The 17,100-nt window shown below is 40.7% G+C and overlaps 1 protein-coding gene across 3 annotated transcripts in view; it reads right to left on the reverse strand.

The window, feature by feature from the left end:
- The window catches only part of LOC125456211 (polypyrimidine tract-binding protein 2), a 60,873-nt gene that overhangs the window by 22,422 nt on the left and 21,351 nt on the right, over positions 1-17,100 (reverse strand). For all 3 annotated transcript variants that reach the window (XM_048539107.2, XM_048539106.2, XM_048539108.2), the window contains exons 5-8: positions 13,509-13,652; positions 8,097-8,261; positions 7,900-8,010; positions 4,165-4,360 (exon numbers count right to left, since the gene is read on the reverse strand). In XM_048539107.2, the coding sequence (XP_048395064.1) occupies positions 4,165-4,360; positions 7,900-8,010; positions 8,097-8,261; positions 13,509-13,652 (616 nt within the window). The remainder of the gene's footprint in view (positions 1-4,164; positions 4,361-7,899; positions 8,011-8,096; positions 8,262-13,508; positions 13,653-17,100) is intronic.

Below are 17,100 nucleotides of genomic sequence, written 5' to 3' on the forward strand. Positions count from 1 at the left end.
CAAAAGAAAAATGATTATATAAAGATAGAAACAGTAGTGTACAATGTTATATGTAACCAGAATTAGATGAAATGTATAAATCTAGATTAATGAGATATAGATCTAGCAATAAAATGGAGGTAAGGTTTGGGGGGGGGGGGGGGGGGTGAGCCATCTTTTTGTTATGACAGCTGACTATTTGGTTTTTAAAACGCCGGCAGGGAGGAAGAAGTGTGTGGTCCTTTTGAAAGATGACATGCTTTTTCTACGCTTAGAAATGCAATAAAGGATGTCTACGGGCAGCAGTTTGTAGATTTGCAGGTACACAGAGAACTCAAATTAAAGCATTTGTATCAAAAAGCCATACACTTAGCAGGTCAAGCAAAAGTTTTGTTTTGTTAACAAGTTTTGATTTTTAGCCAATCCATTTGAATCAGGCACTTGATAACAAAAACCAATTAAATTTAAATCTGATGGTAGGGCCAATCCTATTGTAAGAAACTGATACGTCATCAAGGGTATAAAAAGGAGATGGAAGTTGGAGAAAAATCAGGAGAATTGAATGCCATCTGCCAGGGTTAACAGCTCTCAAGAGAAAAATCATCAACTCTCATAGCATTCTGAGTTTTAGAGAAAACACCACCTAAACCAAAAAGGTACCTATGGCACAAAAATAAAACATGCCTGACAGAAGAAGTCAGAGACGTTGTACCTACAGAACATTCCTGAAGACACAATGTAGCTGTAATTGATAGGCTAGATCTTTTTATTAATATAAGTGGGGCTTTTGTTTATTGGAACAGCATACCATTAGAATCTTGTTTTATTTGGGAATAGCAGTTAGAAAGGGTTCATTTGATTTGTAGTTTAGTTTGCTCCCCATTAGAGTTAGATAAATAAATTGTTACTTGTTGATTGTAGAGGGAGTGCCAGGGTTTATCTTATTTAACCACTAGAAGTTGCAGGAAGGGCAGGTTATGCCACTTTTCACACTTTTTCTCGTAACAAATTACAGGACAAGGCACTCCTCTCTGGGTGTTTCAGTTTTAGTCATCAGGGGAAGGTCAATCTCTACTCCATAATACTACCATGCAAAACCTTGTCAGAGGCCTTCCTGAGGTCCACGTAGACAATGTCTACCAAAGTCTTTGAACATCTTCTTGGTTACATTCTCAAAAAAAAACTCAATTTCCCACATGCAAAGCTATACGGACCATCCCTAAAAACAGTCCTTGGCTTTTCAAACACATGTAGATCCCATCTCTCAGAATCCATTCCAACAACTTACCCACCACTGATATTGGGCTCACCAATCTTTCATTCCCTGGCTTTTCCCTTGCAGCCTTTCTTCTACAACAGCATATTAGCCACTTTCCAGTCTTCTGGTACCTCACCTATGGCTGTCAATAATTCAAATCTCTCTAGGAGGGGTTCCACAATTTCTTCCTCATTACTCTTTTGCCCTTGAAATGCTTTCAAATCTGTTGGATTCTCCACGTCCCCTTTTTGACTATCTGATTCCCCTCTTAAATCTACTCCTACATCCCCAATACGCCAAGAGATTCACTTGATCCCAGCTGTCTATACCTGAGATGTCTTCTTTTTCTTGACGAGAACCTCAATATCTCTGGACATCCAGTGTTCCCTACTCCTGCCACTCCTTTCACACCAACAGGCAAAATGCTGACCCTGAACTCTATCTTTGTTTTGAAAGGCTCCCACTTGGTAAATGTCAGTTGACTTGTGAATAGCCTGCCCCAATTAACTTTTCAAACTTCATGTCTAATACTATCAAAATCAGTCTTGCCCCAATTTGGAACTTTAACTTGTGGACTAGGTCTACCTTTCTCCATAATTATTTCAAAACCAATATAATTATGGTCACTGGTCCTACAAGTGGTCCTCCTCACCACTCTTGCCTTGTCTTATATTAGAAGGCTTTGAGGAAGTAACAGCAAATGAAAGAGGGATCTTACAGGTGTGGTGTACCTGGATTTCCAGAGGGACTTGACAAGGTGTCATAATCAAATGTGACAAACACAAACTAAAAGCTCATGGTTTTTTTTGAAGGGGGCGAAGACAGTTGGAGGAGGAGGGTCAATAGGACAGTTACAAAATTGGTTACCTATGAATGGGTTATTTTTCCACTGACAGGATGCGGAGTTGTACAGGGATCAACACTGGGGCCTCTATTTAACAATGGTATCAATAATGTGAATGAAAGGGTGAATGAACATTAATTTTGATGATGCAACCATATAAAAAAGGCAGGCAGGAGATAAATACATGTAAAGGACACAACAAGTCTGCAACAGGAGATAGACTCATTACAGGTATAGGCAAAGAAAGTGCTAGAATGGACATAATGTAAGAAAATGTGAACTTGTTCACTTTGACAGAGAGCAGAAAAGCAGCATAATATATAAAATGGATATTATAGAACACTACAGTCCAGAAGGATATCTGGATATTGATACTACAATTATAAACAAGTTTTTGTAACTTTAATCATGGGAACTGAAACACAATTTCTTGCTTATCCATAATGGGCAAGCAGTTATTGGAATTATGCCCTCAGGTGCTGGGTTCTCCTGCAAGGAGAAGCAAGCTTTCCATGCCAATCATGTCAAGCCCGCCTGCGCGCCCCCCCCCCCCCCCCAACTTCCTGTCTCTCCTCCATCTACAGGAGGCAAGGCAGGAGTGCGCTGAAATACTCCCCACTTGCTTAGATGGGTGCAGCTCCAACACACTTCAGCAGCTTGACATCACTGAGAACAAGGACACCCATTTGATTGCAGACCACAACCTCTACCACTGAAGCTCAGTAGCTGCAGCGTGTACTACTATCTATAAGATGCACTGCAGAAATTCAAAGGCCCTCACAAAGCACCCTCCAAACCCACAGCCACTTCCACTTTAGAAGGAAAAGTGCAGCAGATACATGGGAACACCACCACTTACAAGTTCCCTATCAAGCCATGCACCATCCTGATTTGGAAATATATCACCATTCCTTCACAGTCACAGGGTCAAAATCCTTGAATTCCCTCACTGAAGGGTGTTGTGGCCTTACCGATTGTAACCAGACAGCAGTGGTTCAAGCTCGCCACCACATTCAAAGGCAGCTGGGGACAGGGAATAAAACGTTAACCAGCACCCAACACCATTTTCCAAGAATCAATTGAAAACAAAATGGATCAGAACTATTCAGTATTCCAGCTATATAACCTTTTAAAGACCTCACTATTTTTATATTCCATTCCCTGTGAAATAAAGACAACATTTTAGTTACCTACCTCATAGCCTGACATTGGATGCAAGCATTGTGATTCATGCACAAGTACTCCAAAATCCCTGTGCTACAGTTTTCTGCAGTATTTCTCCATTGGAGTAGGATTCAGCCCCTCTATTCGTCCTGCTAAATCATGCAATCTCACATTTTCCAACATTATATTCCATTAGTCAAGTTTTTTGCCCACTTGCTTCATATATCTAAATCCCTCCACACACAGCATCACAATTAACACTTGCCACCTAATTTTCAGTCATCCAGACTTGGCTAGAGTACTTTGACAATACCTCATTCAAGTTATTAATATATATTGCCCTGGAGTTTAGAAGAATGAGGGGTGATCTTACTGAAATATACAAAGTCCCTCAGGGAATTGACAGAATGGATGATTGCAAGGCAAGATGAACACAAGGGTACAATTTAAAAACAAGCGGTCACCCTCTTAGGGGGCGAATGAAAATAATCTCTCTCTCAGATGTTCATTAGCCTGCGACATTTCCGACAAAAAGCAGCAGTATCATATAACACCACCAGCAAGGTAAATGAGATATACTATAAATATCCTACAGAAGTCTAATATCCTCATAAGAAATACAACTTGAACTTAGTTGTGAAGGCATTTCTAGGTAATCAAGCCAATTATAATCTCACTGTGTGCAACTTTTCATGTGTTTGCTGTCAACCAAGCAATCACCCTGGACAAATGTTTCATTTGTACAAATATCAGTGAACTGGAGATTAATCTGGAAAAAATACATGTTAAAATTATGGAGATATTGCTTTGAACATTATTCAAAAGTTGTTACTTGTCCAAGATGCATTAAAATACAAATAAATTATACTCAGTACTTAAAATCTAAATGAAGATAACTGCATTATTACACTGTACCTACCAAGAAGGGAGCTCTCCTTAGCAAATGCTGCAGCAATGGCAGGATCCATAGATGACTGGCCATCCCCTGAAGGAAGATCTGGACGGGTATAGTCACGACTTTTATCATTGTTGTATTTTACATTCAAGTTCACCAATTTTGAAAAATCAATCCTGAGGGTGCAGCAAGCATTATAAATATTCTGACCATCCAAAGCCTGTTAAAGATCAAAAAAAGGTTATTTCAGTAGATGAAAAATCAGAAGCATGCAAGTGTTTTATCACAAAAGGTCAGATGGCTGCAAAAATCTACTGTATCTTTAACAAGTATTTTGCAACCTTAATTATGATTATGCAAGACTGCATTTTAAAAACATTTCATGTTGACAGTCATATGGAGGGGGAATCAAAATGAAATATTCTAATTTAAACAATATCCTATGACATTTCAATATTCTACAATTAATTACTATCAGCATAGACTGGTCATACAAGTAAATGATCACAAGAAAACGGTGTTTTGCTTTGACAGAACACATAATTGCCAGTGGGGAACAATTTAACACAGCCTGTGTGATCAATATGTGGTGACGGCGACCACTTCATTAATATGCAAATCAACTGCACATTTCCCCCTTCTCTTCCTAAGCTTTATTAAACACCGTACTACTAAAATTACGAATGAGAATGAGAAAGAACAAGCAAGTTATTGATTGGCTGGGGGAGGTCAGCAGGGCTTGATCACAGCATGTTAAAACAAACTAAACAGAAACTGAACATGGACACTGGCTTCTTATAGGTGCATGATATTAACAGTCAAGTCCCCCAACTGGCCATGAAAATTTATTCACATGGACATCTTAAGAAAAATCACTGCCATAAGTAGAATGAGAGGAAATGGCAAGGCACTGTTGCTCCACTCTCAGGCTGTTTCCGTCCTGGGTGTATGGATTGATGTTATTGGGTTATGGGTACTTCGTTGGAATGGGCCTCTCTCACGAGACAGCATGTGTATCTGCAACAAGTGGAGAGGGGGTAGAAGCGTCATACAGGACTGGAAAACTGCAAGAGTGATAGTGGTGGAGGCAAGGCTGAAACAGTGCTGTTGACTGAAACCTTGCTAAAAATCAACAATACTCCATTAAATGGGATCGCAGACTTCAAACTGCTGAGGCAAGTAATTCCTCAAAATGTGTAACTTTAGCTTAGGGCTGCATAAATTCAGGTGAAATATAGTTGGAAAAAATGTAGCAGGCTTTATTATAATGAACATTTTAAATTTAACTGTTGACAATGAGACCCTAACAGGAAAAATGCAGTAGATAACTGAACATAACTGCTGCACTAAAAAAAAGTTCTAGCTTTGTGCAAGTGAAATAAATTGGATGAATCCTAGCCATTCTATAGAAGGTGACTGTAGTGATGCTTTTTCCAATGTAGAATAAGTCTCTTTTCAGTAACTGACAACTTTCATCCATGATGTTGTACCAACTTAACTGGTGTCCAGGAGACTAAACCCTTCCTTTGTGCTTCAGCTTTAAATTCAATGGAGTGTTGACAATTTAGGATACTAACCAAATAATGTAATCACACTCAAGTGAAAATTTAAATGGAGAGATTCTGGTGAGGGGGTACTGTCACCAGGCTAATAATTCAGTACAACAGGATAAAATTGAATATGGGTATAAATCTAACCATGGCAGATGGTGAAATTTAAATTCTATTTAAAAATGTGGAACTAAAATGAGTCTAATGGTAACCATGTAACTGTTGATTGTCAAAATACATCTGGTTCCGATATATCTTTTGAGGAAGGAAAACAGCCATCTCGGTTTGGTCTGGCCTACGTACAACTCCAAACCCACAGCAACAGGGTTGACTTAACTGCTCTTTGGGCAATTAGAAGTGGACAAAAAGGCTTAGCTCACATCCCGCAAGTGAATAATCACTGAAGTTATGAGAACTTTAGCCTTTACTTTGTAGTAGCACTGAAAAAAAAAACACTAAAGCAATTGCCACTTATTAACAAGGCAAACAGCATAGTGGATAAGAGTGAAAGGGTATTTCAGAGGACAAGATTAATGATTTGGCAATATGAGGTCAAATCTGACTGACTGAGAACTTAAATTCAATATACTTAAAAGGTAGATCTGGAGTGGAAAAAATATCTAGGAATCAGTAGCTGACCACAAAACTGCCAGATTGTAGTTTAAACCCAACAGGTTCACCCAGGCCTTGGGGAAAACAAAATCTCTCACTGTAACTAAGTCTGGCCTACACTTTCTACTGCACTCCCAGCAATGTGGTTTTAACTTTAAACTGTGTTCTAAAGAGACCCCAAGAGCTCTTCAAGGCAGCTCACCACCTTCTTGAAATCTTTTATTTGATCTTTGTCAAATACTGCTACTACAGCAAACTTTTCATTAAATCAGCAGCAATGAGACCAACTGTGTGTCGGGTGATCAAATATTGCAGATAGTTAAGAGATACATACAACCACTGTGACCTACTAAAACATCAAGACATTAACATCCTCAAAGAAAAACTACATAAAAATATCAACATCTCCCAAAACAAATGTAAAACAACCTAATAGAAACAGGTCACTGTTTATACTTTACTTACAGTATAAATACCGACAGTAGTATTTGAGGTACATAATTGCCAGTTTCAAAGAATGCCAGTTCACACAAAGTTTGCAGTATGACAGAAGTTCCAGTATATGAAGATGTGACAGTCAGGCGTTGGGCAACAAGAGGAAAGATTAGCAAGTAGCCCACAGAGAGACAAATGCGGAGTGATAGTGTTGGGTTTCAGGAACTAACAAGTCAGGCTGATTGTTAAGGCCATCCACTATTATCAGTTCATCTGTTAATACCGTGTCGTGAAGTTCTTTGCTTGTAGACGAGGTGATAGTAAACCAAAATTAACCATCAGAATCTGTGCATATGAAGTGCAGAGCATCTGAGGGGTTTATCATAAAGCCACACATGTATACAGTTTAGAGGCAAGTGTTCTAAAACCCACCTTGTTTCTTTATTTGTTCCCTATTATTAACTCCTTTTGTCTTGTCCCACCATATTTGACATTGACTGCCTTGTGTTGTCCACCTTATTGGAGAACTTCCCTACTTCTTGCCCGGTCTTCGAAAAATAATAGGTTTTCAACAAATTCAAACTATTTACCGTTCTTAAATTAAAAAGGCCGCTGACCTGAAACATTAACTTGGTTTCTCTTATCACAGAAACTGTCTGACTGTTACACAAGTCAGCAATACTTCATAGTTGTGTGGTCAGAAAAAATATATTGAGCTTTGAACAATTTGAAATAATGCAGTTGTTACACAGGCAAGATTTGGTAAATCAACATTAAGTCTGCTGAAAAAATTAAAACACTGAAATAATCTCAATACTAAATTTTCACTTCATTGGGAGTGATTTCGCATGTTGCAGGTTTAACTCAGAATTAACTTAAGTTATGGCCAAATAACATCATGAACAAAAACATTAAGAAATTTAAAAAGCTTTTGTTTCAGATATTAAACATTATGATCGTTATCTTCAAAAATAAAGCAGATATATAAACATACTGAATCTCACTGTGCCAATGCTTACAGCCAGACACTGCATTAAAGCCATCACAATAAGCCCATAGCTAGTATTACCTCACTTCAGTGACATACAATTGCCTATTCTTACAAGGATAAGCAGAAATACTGTTTCTGTATGATGAAAACTTTCATCTGTGCCCCACTTACCAGTTTTGCTTGGTGTGCATTCAGAGGATCAGAATATTGCAATAGAGCTTGAAACTGATTATTCTTTGTGAAAGTAATGATTTTCAATACTGGCCCAAACTTCGAAAAAATCTATCACAAAGCAAACAAGAATGCAATTATTGCCCATCAGAAACAGAACCAAAACCTAGACAAAACAATTTGAAGCATTACGGTACCTGATAAAGTACATCCAGAGTTACTGGATAGTACATGTTGTCAATAATTACTCTGAGTACCGGGCTTTGAGCTGGTGTCACTGCACTCTCACTGACGGTAGTTCCAGTAAGCGGGGTGCTTGCTGTCTGCACAGCAGTTACCGCCTGAAGAACAGCTTGGGCACGCTGAAAGCAGTAACAGACAAATGGGTTTCTCCATTATACCACAGTTTTAAAGTATTATTTTTGATATATAATCCTTAAACTGTCAACTGCTCTTATACTGCCAAAATTAGGGGACTAAAACAAAACTAAAAGCCACCTGTTTGTCTGTCAGTTTTTAAAATACTTTCAATTAGAATTCAAATTTGCTGTATATTCCTATTCAACAAATTCTAATTTGGAGTTATTTACATTGATTTAATTTACTAGAAAATTAAAACTTTAAGCACAACAAATTATTAACAACGTGTTTCAGAAAAGGGTTCATGGATTTCAGATAGAAAAGGTATTTTCTAGTTGACAGACTGATAGCAGTGGAGTGATGCAAAGAGTAGCGCTGGGGCCAAGCAATTTTTTTTATAACTTTACTCCATTTTTTTTTATATCAGCAGTCAGAAAAAAAGTATCTAAACTTGCAGTTGATGCAAAGCTAGATGGGAATGCAAGCTGTGAAGAAGACACAAACATGTTAGAAATATAAAGAGGTTAAACGAACAGGCAATAAATTGTTAGATGGAATATAATGTGGGGAAGTGGCAGAAATATACATAAAAAAAAACTTAATAAAAGCATGAAAGTCCTGAATATTGCTGGGGAAGGGTGGGGCAGTGGGAGAGAGGAAGGGATTGGGGGGGGGGGGGGGGGGGGGGGGTGGGAAGAGAAACTAAGAGGCAGGGGAGAGAGCTGAATCTTACTAAAAACTTTGGAGAAGTGTCACTTGTGTGTCATGGAGGGTCTCTCTCATTCAGGCCTAGGTGGGTTTTCATGCAATTGTGTTTGTGCTCCTGAGATGCTGCTTGGCCTGCTGTGTTCATCTAGCTTCACACTTTGTCGTCATGGGTATGCCATCATCCTGGCGTGCAACATTTGAAAACACCATTACACACACCGGATCAAATGCCCTGAACATTTGCAGATATTTGTCCCAGGCCTGACTGAGAAGGGGAAACTGACACCCCACTTTGCCGATAGCGATCTGGTGGACAGGATGGTATAGAGGAGGGCCATCCTCTTCCCAAAGGATGACCAGGCTCAGCTAGCCTGATCAGAGGACACCAACTGGGTCACTGCAGTCTCCACAGTCTAAAATAACACCCAGCAGTGCAGGGAACTGAATTACCATTTGCTCTCTGCTACCTCAGGTCATGTACTCTTTTACTGTACAGACCTCCTACCAAAGCTATCACTCACTCATGATCAAATGCAACTTTTCTCATGTCCACCCAATTCCCTTAAAGGTGGTTGCAATGTCTTCCCAGGAGGACAAACACTGCTACTGCATCACTGGGAGATTAAATTTGTTACCTTGCATTGTACGGTCAGGAGTGTTCAGGACAATGATTTTTGACTACACGATTGGTTAATGCCCAAGGGTCAAAGTAAACGTTACTCACACGAATGTTTCAGCTCCAGTGGGCGTAGGTCTATGTCTATGTAATGCCAGTGCCCTTTGTAGAGCCCCACATCACTGGAACCTCTCCCACACAAAAAGAAACCCCATACAATGGGAATGAATGCGGCAACTTTAATTTTCACTGCATGTTTGTTCCTTACAGTAGGATGGAACGCAACGAGTTTCATGATCTGCCTCTTGATGTTTGTGACACTCTAGCATAAACATCCCGTCCTGGTAGGCCTTTCTATTCCCTTCCCCAAGTCTCCTCCTACCCTGTCTTCTGGAATCTGCATGTTATCTCCTCTCCCCAGTATATCAAGTGAGCACACTACGTCTGACTATGCACCATGGAAGCCGGGGTGCTGCTGAGGGGAAGCCCTTTTCCTTTCCATGCTCTATTATAAAGGTGGAGTAAACAATAGAGTAAGTCACCTTCCAATTACTATCATCTTCTCTGCATCTCAGATTTTCCTCCATCACCATGATTAAGTTTTCCAGCCTTACTCCTGCACACTAACCCTGTCATATGCCCTTGAAACTATCATATTCCACTTCAGACTGAACCTGGTCCACCCTTTGACCATTCTAGTGGGAGACAGCGCCGAGCGATATCTGCGCAGCTAAGCGAGTGATATCTGCGCAGCTCCGAGAGCGGTCCTGTAACTTCCCAGACTGGCTGCAATAGATCCAAAGGCTGACTACTTCCCACTGTCTGGACACTCAGACTCACTGGCCATCACATCAAGTTGATGTCTGACTGTGACCATGCTTTTGAGTTGACACAAGAGGCTGCCTCTGACTTGACAGCAGACAGCTGTTATACTGGAGATGGAGCAGTTTGTTTGCAGCACATGAAGTGCAAACATGAGATTGATACAGCATAGTGCTACATAACAAGATGATGACTCCCTTGATTGAGAACTGTTGACCAGCCAGCGCTAAACAACAAGGCAATGCAGCAATAGTGTGAACTTGTAAGCTCTGGTTGAAGAGGCAAAAAGCTTAAAAGGTAAGGCAAGGATACCATAAGAATCCAGGAAAGCGCAAAGTGATTAAACACTAAGAGCAGGCAAGCAGTCTTAGGATACACCCGAGGTTCAAATGCTATCACTAGCAAGAAGCCCATCTCGACAAAAGTTTAACAGGAAAATGCAACTTGTTGTTCCTGACTCACGTTATCATGCAATTCTCCCAATTTCTCACCACAGCCCACATCATTTGGAGCTGGGGTGATTCTGCACATGCTGTTGAAGCATTGTCTTCTACACTTCAGGACAGAAAGGAATACAAAATTTCAAAGGGAACAGCTGAACTGAGGACAATGCAGAGATGAGTCTGAGAGATTTGGACACGTTAAGTGAAAGGGTAAAATGCATGGCTTATAAATCATTATGGGGAAAAGCCTCTGATTATCTACTTCAGTAGCAAAAACCAGCAGGCAGATTATTTGAATGGCGACTGACTAGGAAATGGGAAGGTTTAACGAGACCAGGGTGTCCTTGTACTCTTGTCACGGAAATAAAGTACGCAGGTACAGAAATTGATAATGCAGGCATGTTGGCCTTCATACGGACAGGCTTCGAGTACAACAGTAAAGGGGTCTTGCTTCAATTGTACAAGGTCAAGATTTCGCATCTGGAGTATCATACGCAATTTTGTTCTCCTTATTTATGGAAGGATACTTGGGCTACGGGGGAAGTTTAACAAAAGGTTTACCAGACATATTCCTGGAATGGCAGTACAAAAGAACTGCTGAATCTGTTTGGTCTACATTCACTGGAGTTCAGAAGAATGAGAGGGATCTCACAGAAACCTATTAAATTCTAACTAAACAAGGTAAACTCAAGATGAAAATCCCCAATGACTGGGAGTGCAGAACGAGGGGGTCACAGTTTAAAGATAAGCAGGGGGTCACAGTTTAAAGATAAGCAGTAGGCCACTTTGAACTGAGATGAGGTGAGATTTCATAATCCAGACAGTGGTGAGTCTATGAAGACGTCTGTGACGGAGAACAGTTGATGCCAAGATATTGAGTGTTCTCAAGGAGGTTAGATACAGTTCTTGGGATTAAAGGGATCAAGGGTATGGGGAGAAAGATGGAACATGATACTTAATTAGATGATCAACCATGATCTTGTTGAATAAAGCAGCAGGCTTGAGGGGCCAAATGGATAACTCCTGTTCTAATTTCTATGTTCGTGTAAATTCTAAGACAGACAGACCAGACATGTACAAAACATTGCTCCTTTGTCAATTAAAGCATGGGGCCAACTTTGTCACTTTGTTATTCCCTAATGGCCAAAGTAAATCCACCTTTCTGAACTTATTCAAGAACAAGAGGGAACTAACATTCCTGCTTACATTTGCCAAAGCATCAAAACCATCTCACCAACTAATCACTTTTCCCATGGAATACAAATTGCAGTTCCCTCTACAGTTTGTCCTGATGAATGGCAATATGAAAAGCTTTGAAAGCATGTCTATTTCTGTATTCAGAGCTACATTCTCTAAAATTTTCCTGCTGCGGCACTAACTCGATGTGGAGGTGCCAGTGTTGGACTGGGGGAGACAATGCCAAAAATCACATGCCAGGTTTATAGTCCAACAGGTTTATTTGAAGACACAAGCTTTCAGAGTTCCACTCCTCCTTCAGGTGTCAATAGGAGGTGGCATCAGAAAATTTATAAAGCAGAAGATCAAACGGTCATAGAACTGATGCCAATGTGCAGAACAAACTTAAGATGGCTGTTCAATCTTTAGATTGGATTAGATTCTCTACAGTGTGGAAACAGACCCTTCAGCCCAACAAGTCCACACCGCCCCTTGAAGCATCCCACCCAGACCCATCCCCCTATAACCCACACATCCAGTTAGAAAAGATTAAATGCAAATTCCAGAATTTCTTTCAATTCACTGCCCTGAGATAATTAAAGGTTTTATCAGTTTACCGGGGCTGACGTCCCAGGTCAGACAATGCATTTTAGGTGTGAGACGTTATTTTTAATTCAAAATATGTAAAAACTTGGAGTCAGACTGGTTCTATTTCCAAAATTAGGAATTTATAAACATACCACACTGACTGTCTACCAATTATGTGTTTTTTGAAGAAAACATGCAGCTAAAAATTCCAGTCAGTGCATCAGCACACCCAATTCCAATGCTGCCTTGCAAGCAGCTGTGTAGCCACGCAGCTTTGAGGAAACATTTTTACTGAGTGACCATTGGCAAACTCAAAAACAATAGGGCTCAAAGAGCTGACTGTGCTCTTACGACAGAGAAGTTAGCATACTTTATTTTAGCAATACTAAGCAAAACAAATGGCATGGTGGTCTTTATTACAAGACAACTGGAGTGAAAGAAAAGAGAAGAACAGGAACTCTTACTGTTATTTGGGACTTTAGGGAGACCTGGACTATTGTGCTGAGGTTTTGGTCTCCTTGTTGAAACTTACAATGGGACAATTTAACAAAATTTCCCCTTGATTGGTTTTAGGGTGAAAGGGTTATCATATGATGAGGCAGCATTAATTGGGCCTATGCTGTCCGGAGCTTAGAAGAACTGTGATTTATACACTAATTTGGATTGAAATTTTGAAGAATGGCTCACTACATATAGGAAAAAAACATGAATTTCTTGTGCATCACTCCACGCAAATGCAATGCTCAAGCCGAAGCAATTTACATTTAAATTTGGGAATAGAAGCAGGAGGTAAAAAAAACACAGCCAACCCAAGCCTCAATTCATAATTCTAAATGAAGAAGTATGAGGCAAAAGGTAGGAACATGTAACACTCCCAAAATGAACCAAATAACAACCTGATTTAAAGCTTCATCTGTCTTCAATTCTTTATGGTTCGAGTACTGGATGTAAATAGGCTGATTCCGAAGGTGAGGTGTTACTGCTGTGTAGTAATTCACCATAGTGATGGCTGCCTCTTCAGAAGCCATTTCCAAGAAAGCCTGGAAAGCGTAAAGAAATCATGAAAATAGCAAACACAACTTTTTAAAAGCAGCATTTAAAACATTTAGACAATGTGATCAAACAAATTCATGAAGTAACACCTGATGCATGGCCAAGTATTATTGTTTTTCATTATAAACTGCCAATGCTGTAAAATGTATATTCAATAAATGGAAGTTTCTTTAATGCTAGCTTTAATTTCTTCACATGATTAACACAATGTTCCATTAAACTACAGGTTGTTCTCCTATACCGCGATAGTTGCGCTCTTGTGCTATAGAGGGGTGGGGGGGGAAGCGGCGGAAATCACCTTATCTGTACAGCAGAAAGTTCACATTATCAAACAGCTTCCACTATTTATCATATCTACAGCCAATCTGCATTAACAAAACATGCATTTTAGCAGAACTTCTAACCTTTTTCACACTGGTGTTATTCATTTCAGCTAAAACAGTTACACATTCATTTCACAATAAATATTACAAAGCAAATCTTCACACATTTTCAGTTGCTTTCAGTTGGAAATTAATGCCTCACAACAAAGTCAAAAGAAGCACCATTGCACTTAATTAACTTTAGTCACGTGGAAAAAGCTTGCTTCTGTGAGCATTCGGAAAAGATGCTGGATTACTGTGTGGAAAGCTGTGGAATCAATTCCTCCTGTCAGGAAAACCCATAGCTAGGGCCAAAATCCCACAGAATGTGCAGTGCTAGCCGTAACACTTTCAGCCCTATTTAAATAAATGCTTTAAAAAGGTGTTGTAAAATATTATACAAAAGGGCACAGAGCAAAATAAATCTTTAACCACACATTAACTAAATCACCACCAGTAAGGTAAACTTGGCTAGAACACAATAATCACATCCTCTCCCACTCATTTTTTGACTGGGCACTTTATTATCTTCCAGGCTCAACATCTTGTTCCCAATTTGCAACATTTTCCTTGTATGTTTTGTTTTTTCCTCAGTTACTGAATTACTGTCTGGGTGAAATTAAGAAAACTCTTACATTTCTTGCATCAGCACCATGCAGTTTAGCTTAGAAGAAAAGCTCATGATTCAGTCTCCGCATCTTCCAGCCTTTGAGATCTTGCCTGCTCAGCAACCCACTTGTCAAAACCCTATTACATTTCTAACATTTTCCAGAGATAATGGGAACTGCAGATGCTGGAGAATCCAAGATAATAAAGTGTGAAGGTGGATGAACACAGCAGGCCAAGCAGCATCTCAGGAGCACAAGAGCTGACGTTTCGGGCCTAGACCCTTCATCAGAGAGGGGGATGGGGAGAGGGTTCTGGAATAAATTGGGGGGTGGGGAGGGGGGAGGCAGACTGAAGATGGAGAGAAGAGAAGATAGGTGGAGAGAAGAGTATAGGTGGGGAGGTAGGGAGGGGATTGGTCAGTTCAGGGAAGACGGACAGGTCAAGGAGGTGGGAAATGGAGGTGCGGCTTGGGGTGGGAGGAAGGGATGGGTGATGCCAATGTGGTATACTGTATCCATTGTACCCAGTGTGACTTCCTCTACATTGGGGAAACCAAGCGGAGGCTTGGGGACCGCTTTGCAGAACACCTCCACTCGGTTCGCAATAAACAACTGCACCTCCCAGTCGCAAACCATTTCAACTCCCCCTCCCATTCTTTAGATGGCATTCCATCATGGGCCTCCTGCAGTGCCACAATGATGCCACCCGAAGGTTGCAGGAACAGCAACTCATATTCCGCTTGGGAACCTTGCAGCCCAATGGTATCAATGTGGACTTCACCAGCTTCAAAATCTCCCCTCCCCCCACTGCATCCCAAAACCAACCCAGCCTGTCTCTGCCTCCCTAACCTGTTCTTCCTCTCACCCATCCCTTCCTCCCACCCCAAGCCGCACCTCCATCTCCTACCTACTAACCTCATCCCCACCTCCTTGACCTGTCCGTCTTCCCTGGACTGTCCTATCCCCTCCCTGCCTATACTCTCCTCTCCACCTATCTTCATTTCTCTCCATCTTCGGTCCACCTCCCCCTCTCCCTATTTATTCCAGAACCCTCTCCCCATCCCCTTCTCTGATGAAGGGTCTAGGCCCGAAACGTCAGCGCTTGTGCTCCTGAGATGCTGCTTGGCCCGAATAATTCAGATCACTCCTCAAATCAGTCTCAATTCTTCTTGTAATGAAACAGTTACTCATGTCTAAGATAACAAAGTGTGTGTCAGAGATGATGAAGGGTCTAGGCCGGAAATGTCAGCTCTTGTGCTCCCGAGATGCTGCTGGCCTGTGTTCATCCAGCTCCACACTTTGTTATCTTGGATTCTCCAGCATTTGCAGCTCCCATTATCACAGTTATTCATGTCTGTTGCCTCTAGACGTTACCTTCCCCACAATAAGTCAGACATCCATAGCACAGAGAAAGGGCCTTCAAACCAGCAAACCTGCAGCAGGCCATTACCACCACCTAACTATTCTTAACTTACTTTCTGGCATTTGGCCCATAGCCTTGCATGCCTTAGCACTGCAATGTACAGTTAAATACTTAAATGTGTTTTTTTAAACAGGCAGTGAGTTCTAGACTCCCACTACCAATTGGGAGAGAAAAGTTTTGCTCTCATCCTCCCTAAACCTCCAGGCCCGTGCCTTCAGGTTGTGTCCCCCGGTCACTGATCCCTCCAAATGGGAAAAAGAAGGTTTATTCCTGTCTATCTTATAATGCATCTCAAATTTTATACATCTCAATCATGTATCCCCCTCAGTCTCTTCTGCTACAAGGAAAAGAATCTTCAACACAAAAACTCTCCAACCCACGCAACATCCTGGCAAATTTCCTTTTTATATCTTTATTGCAAATCACACTACTCTAAGGTAGTTTCCAGAACTGCACACAACATTTTATTTGCAACCTAAGCAACTTTTTATACGGCTCCAGCATAAACCTCTCTGCTCTTAAATTCTATGCCTCAGCTAATAAAAATCAAATTTCCCTATGTGCCTTCTTAACCTTATTATGTATTTGTCCCACTATCTTAAGGGATCGGTGGACATACACACAAAGTTCCCCTTGATCCTCAGATTCTTGGGCTCCTACCATTCATCATACTTTGTTTTGTGTTCGTCCTGCCGAAGTACTCGCACTCAAACTGAATTCCACTTGACACTGATCAGCCCAACCGACCAGCAATGTGTATTGTCCTGTTAATTAGACTCCTCAGTGGTTAGCATCCCACTAATTCGCATGTCGTCCGTGAATGTGCTAATGAGGAACGCACGCGCACACACACAGGTGATCTCTGTAGAACCCCAGTCAAAAAAAAACCCTGGACCATCACTCTCTGCTTTTTGTCACTCAGCCAATTTTGGATCCAATTAGCCAAATTCTTTGAATCCAATGGGTTCTTACCTTATCAAAAGCCTCAAAATCCAAGTATTGTACTCACCTACACACTTAGTTACCACCTCAAAAAAATTTA

This window comes from Stegostoma tigrinum, chromosome 8 (assembly GCF_030684315.1).
Source record: "Stegostoma tigrinum isolate sSteTig4 chromosome 8, sSteTig4.hap1, whole genome shotgun sequence".
Lineage (NCBI taxonomy): Eukaryota > Metazoa > Chordata > Chondrichthyes > Orectolobiformes > Stegostomatidae > Stegostoma > Stegostoma tigrinum.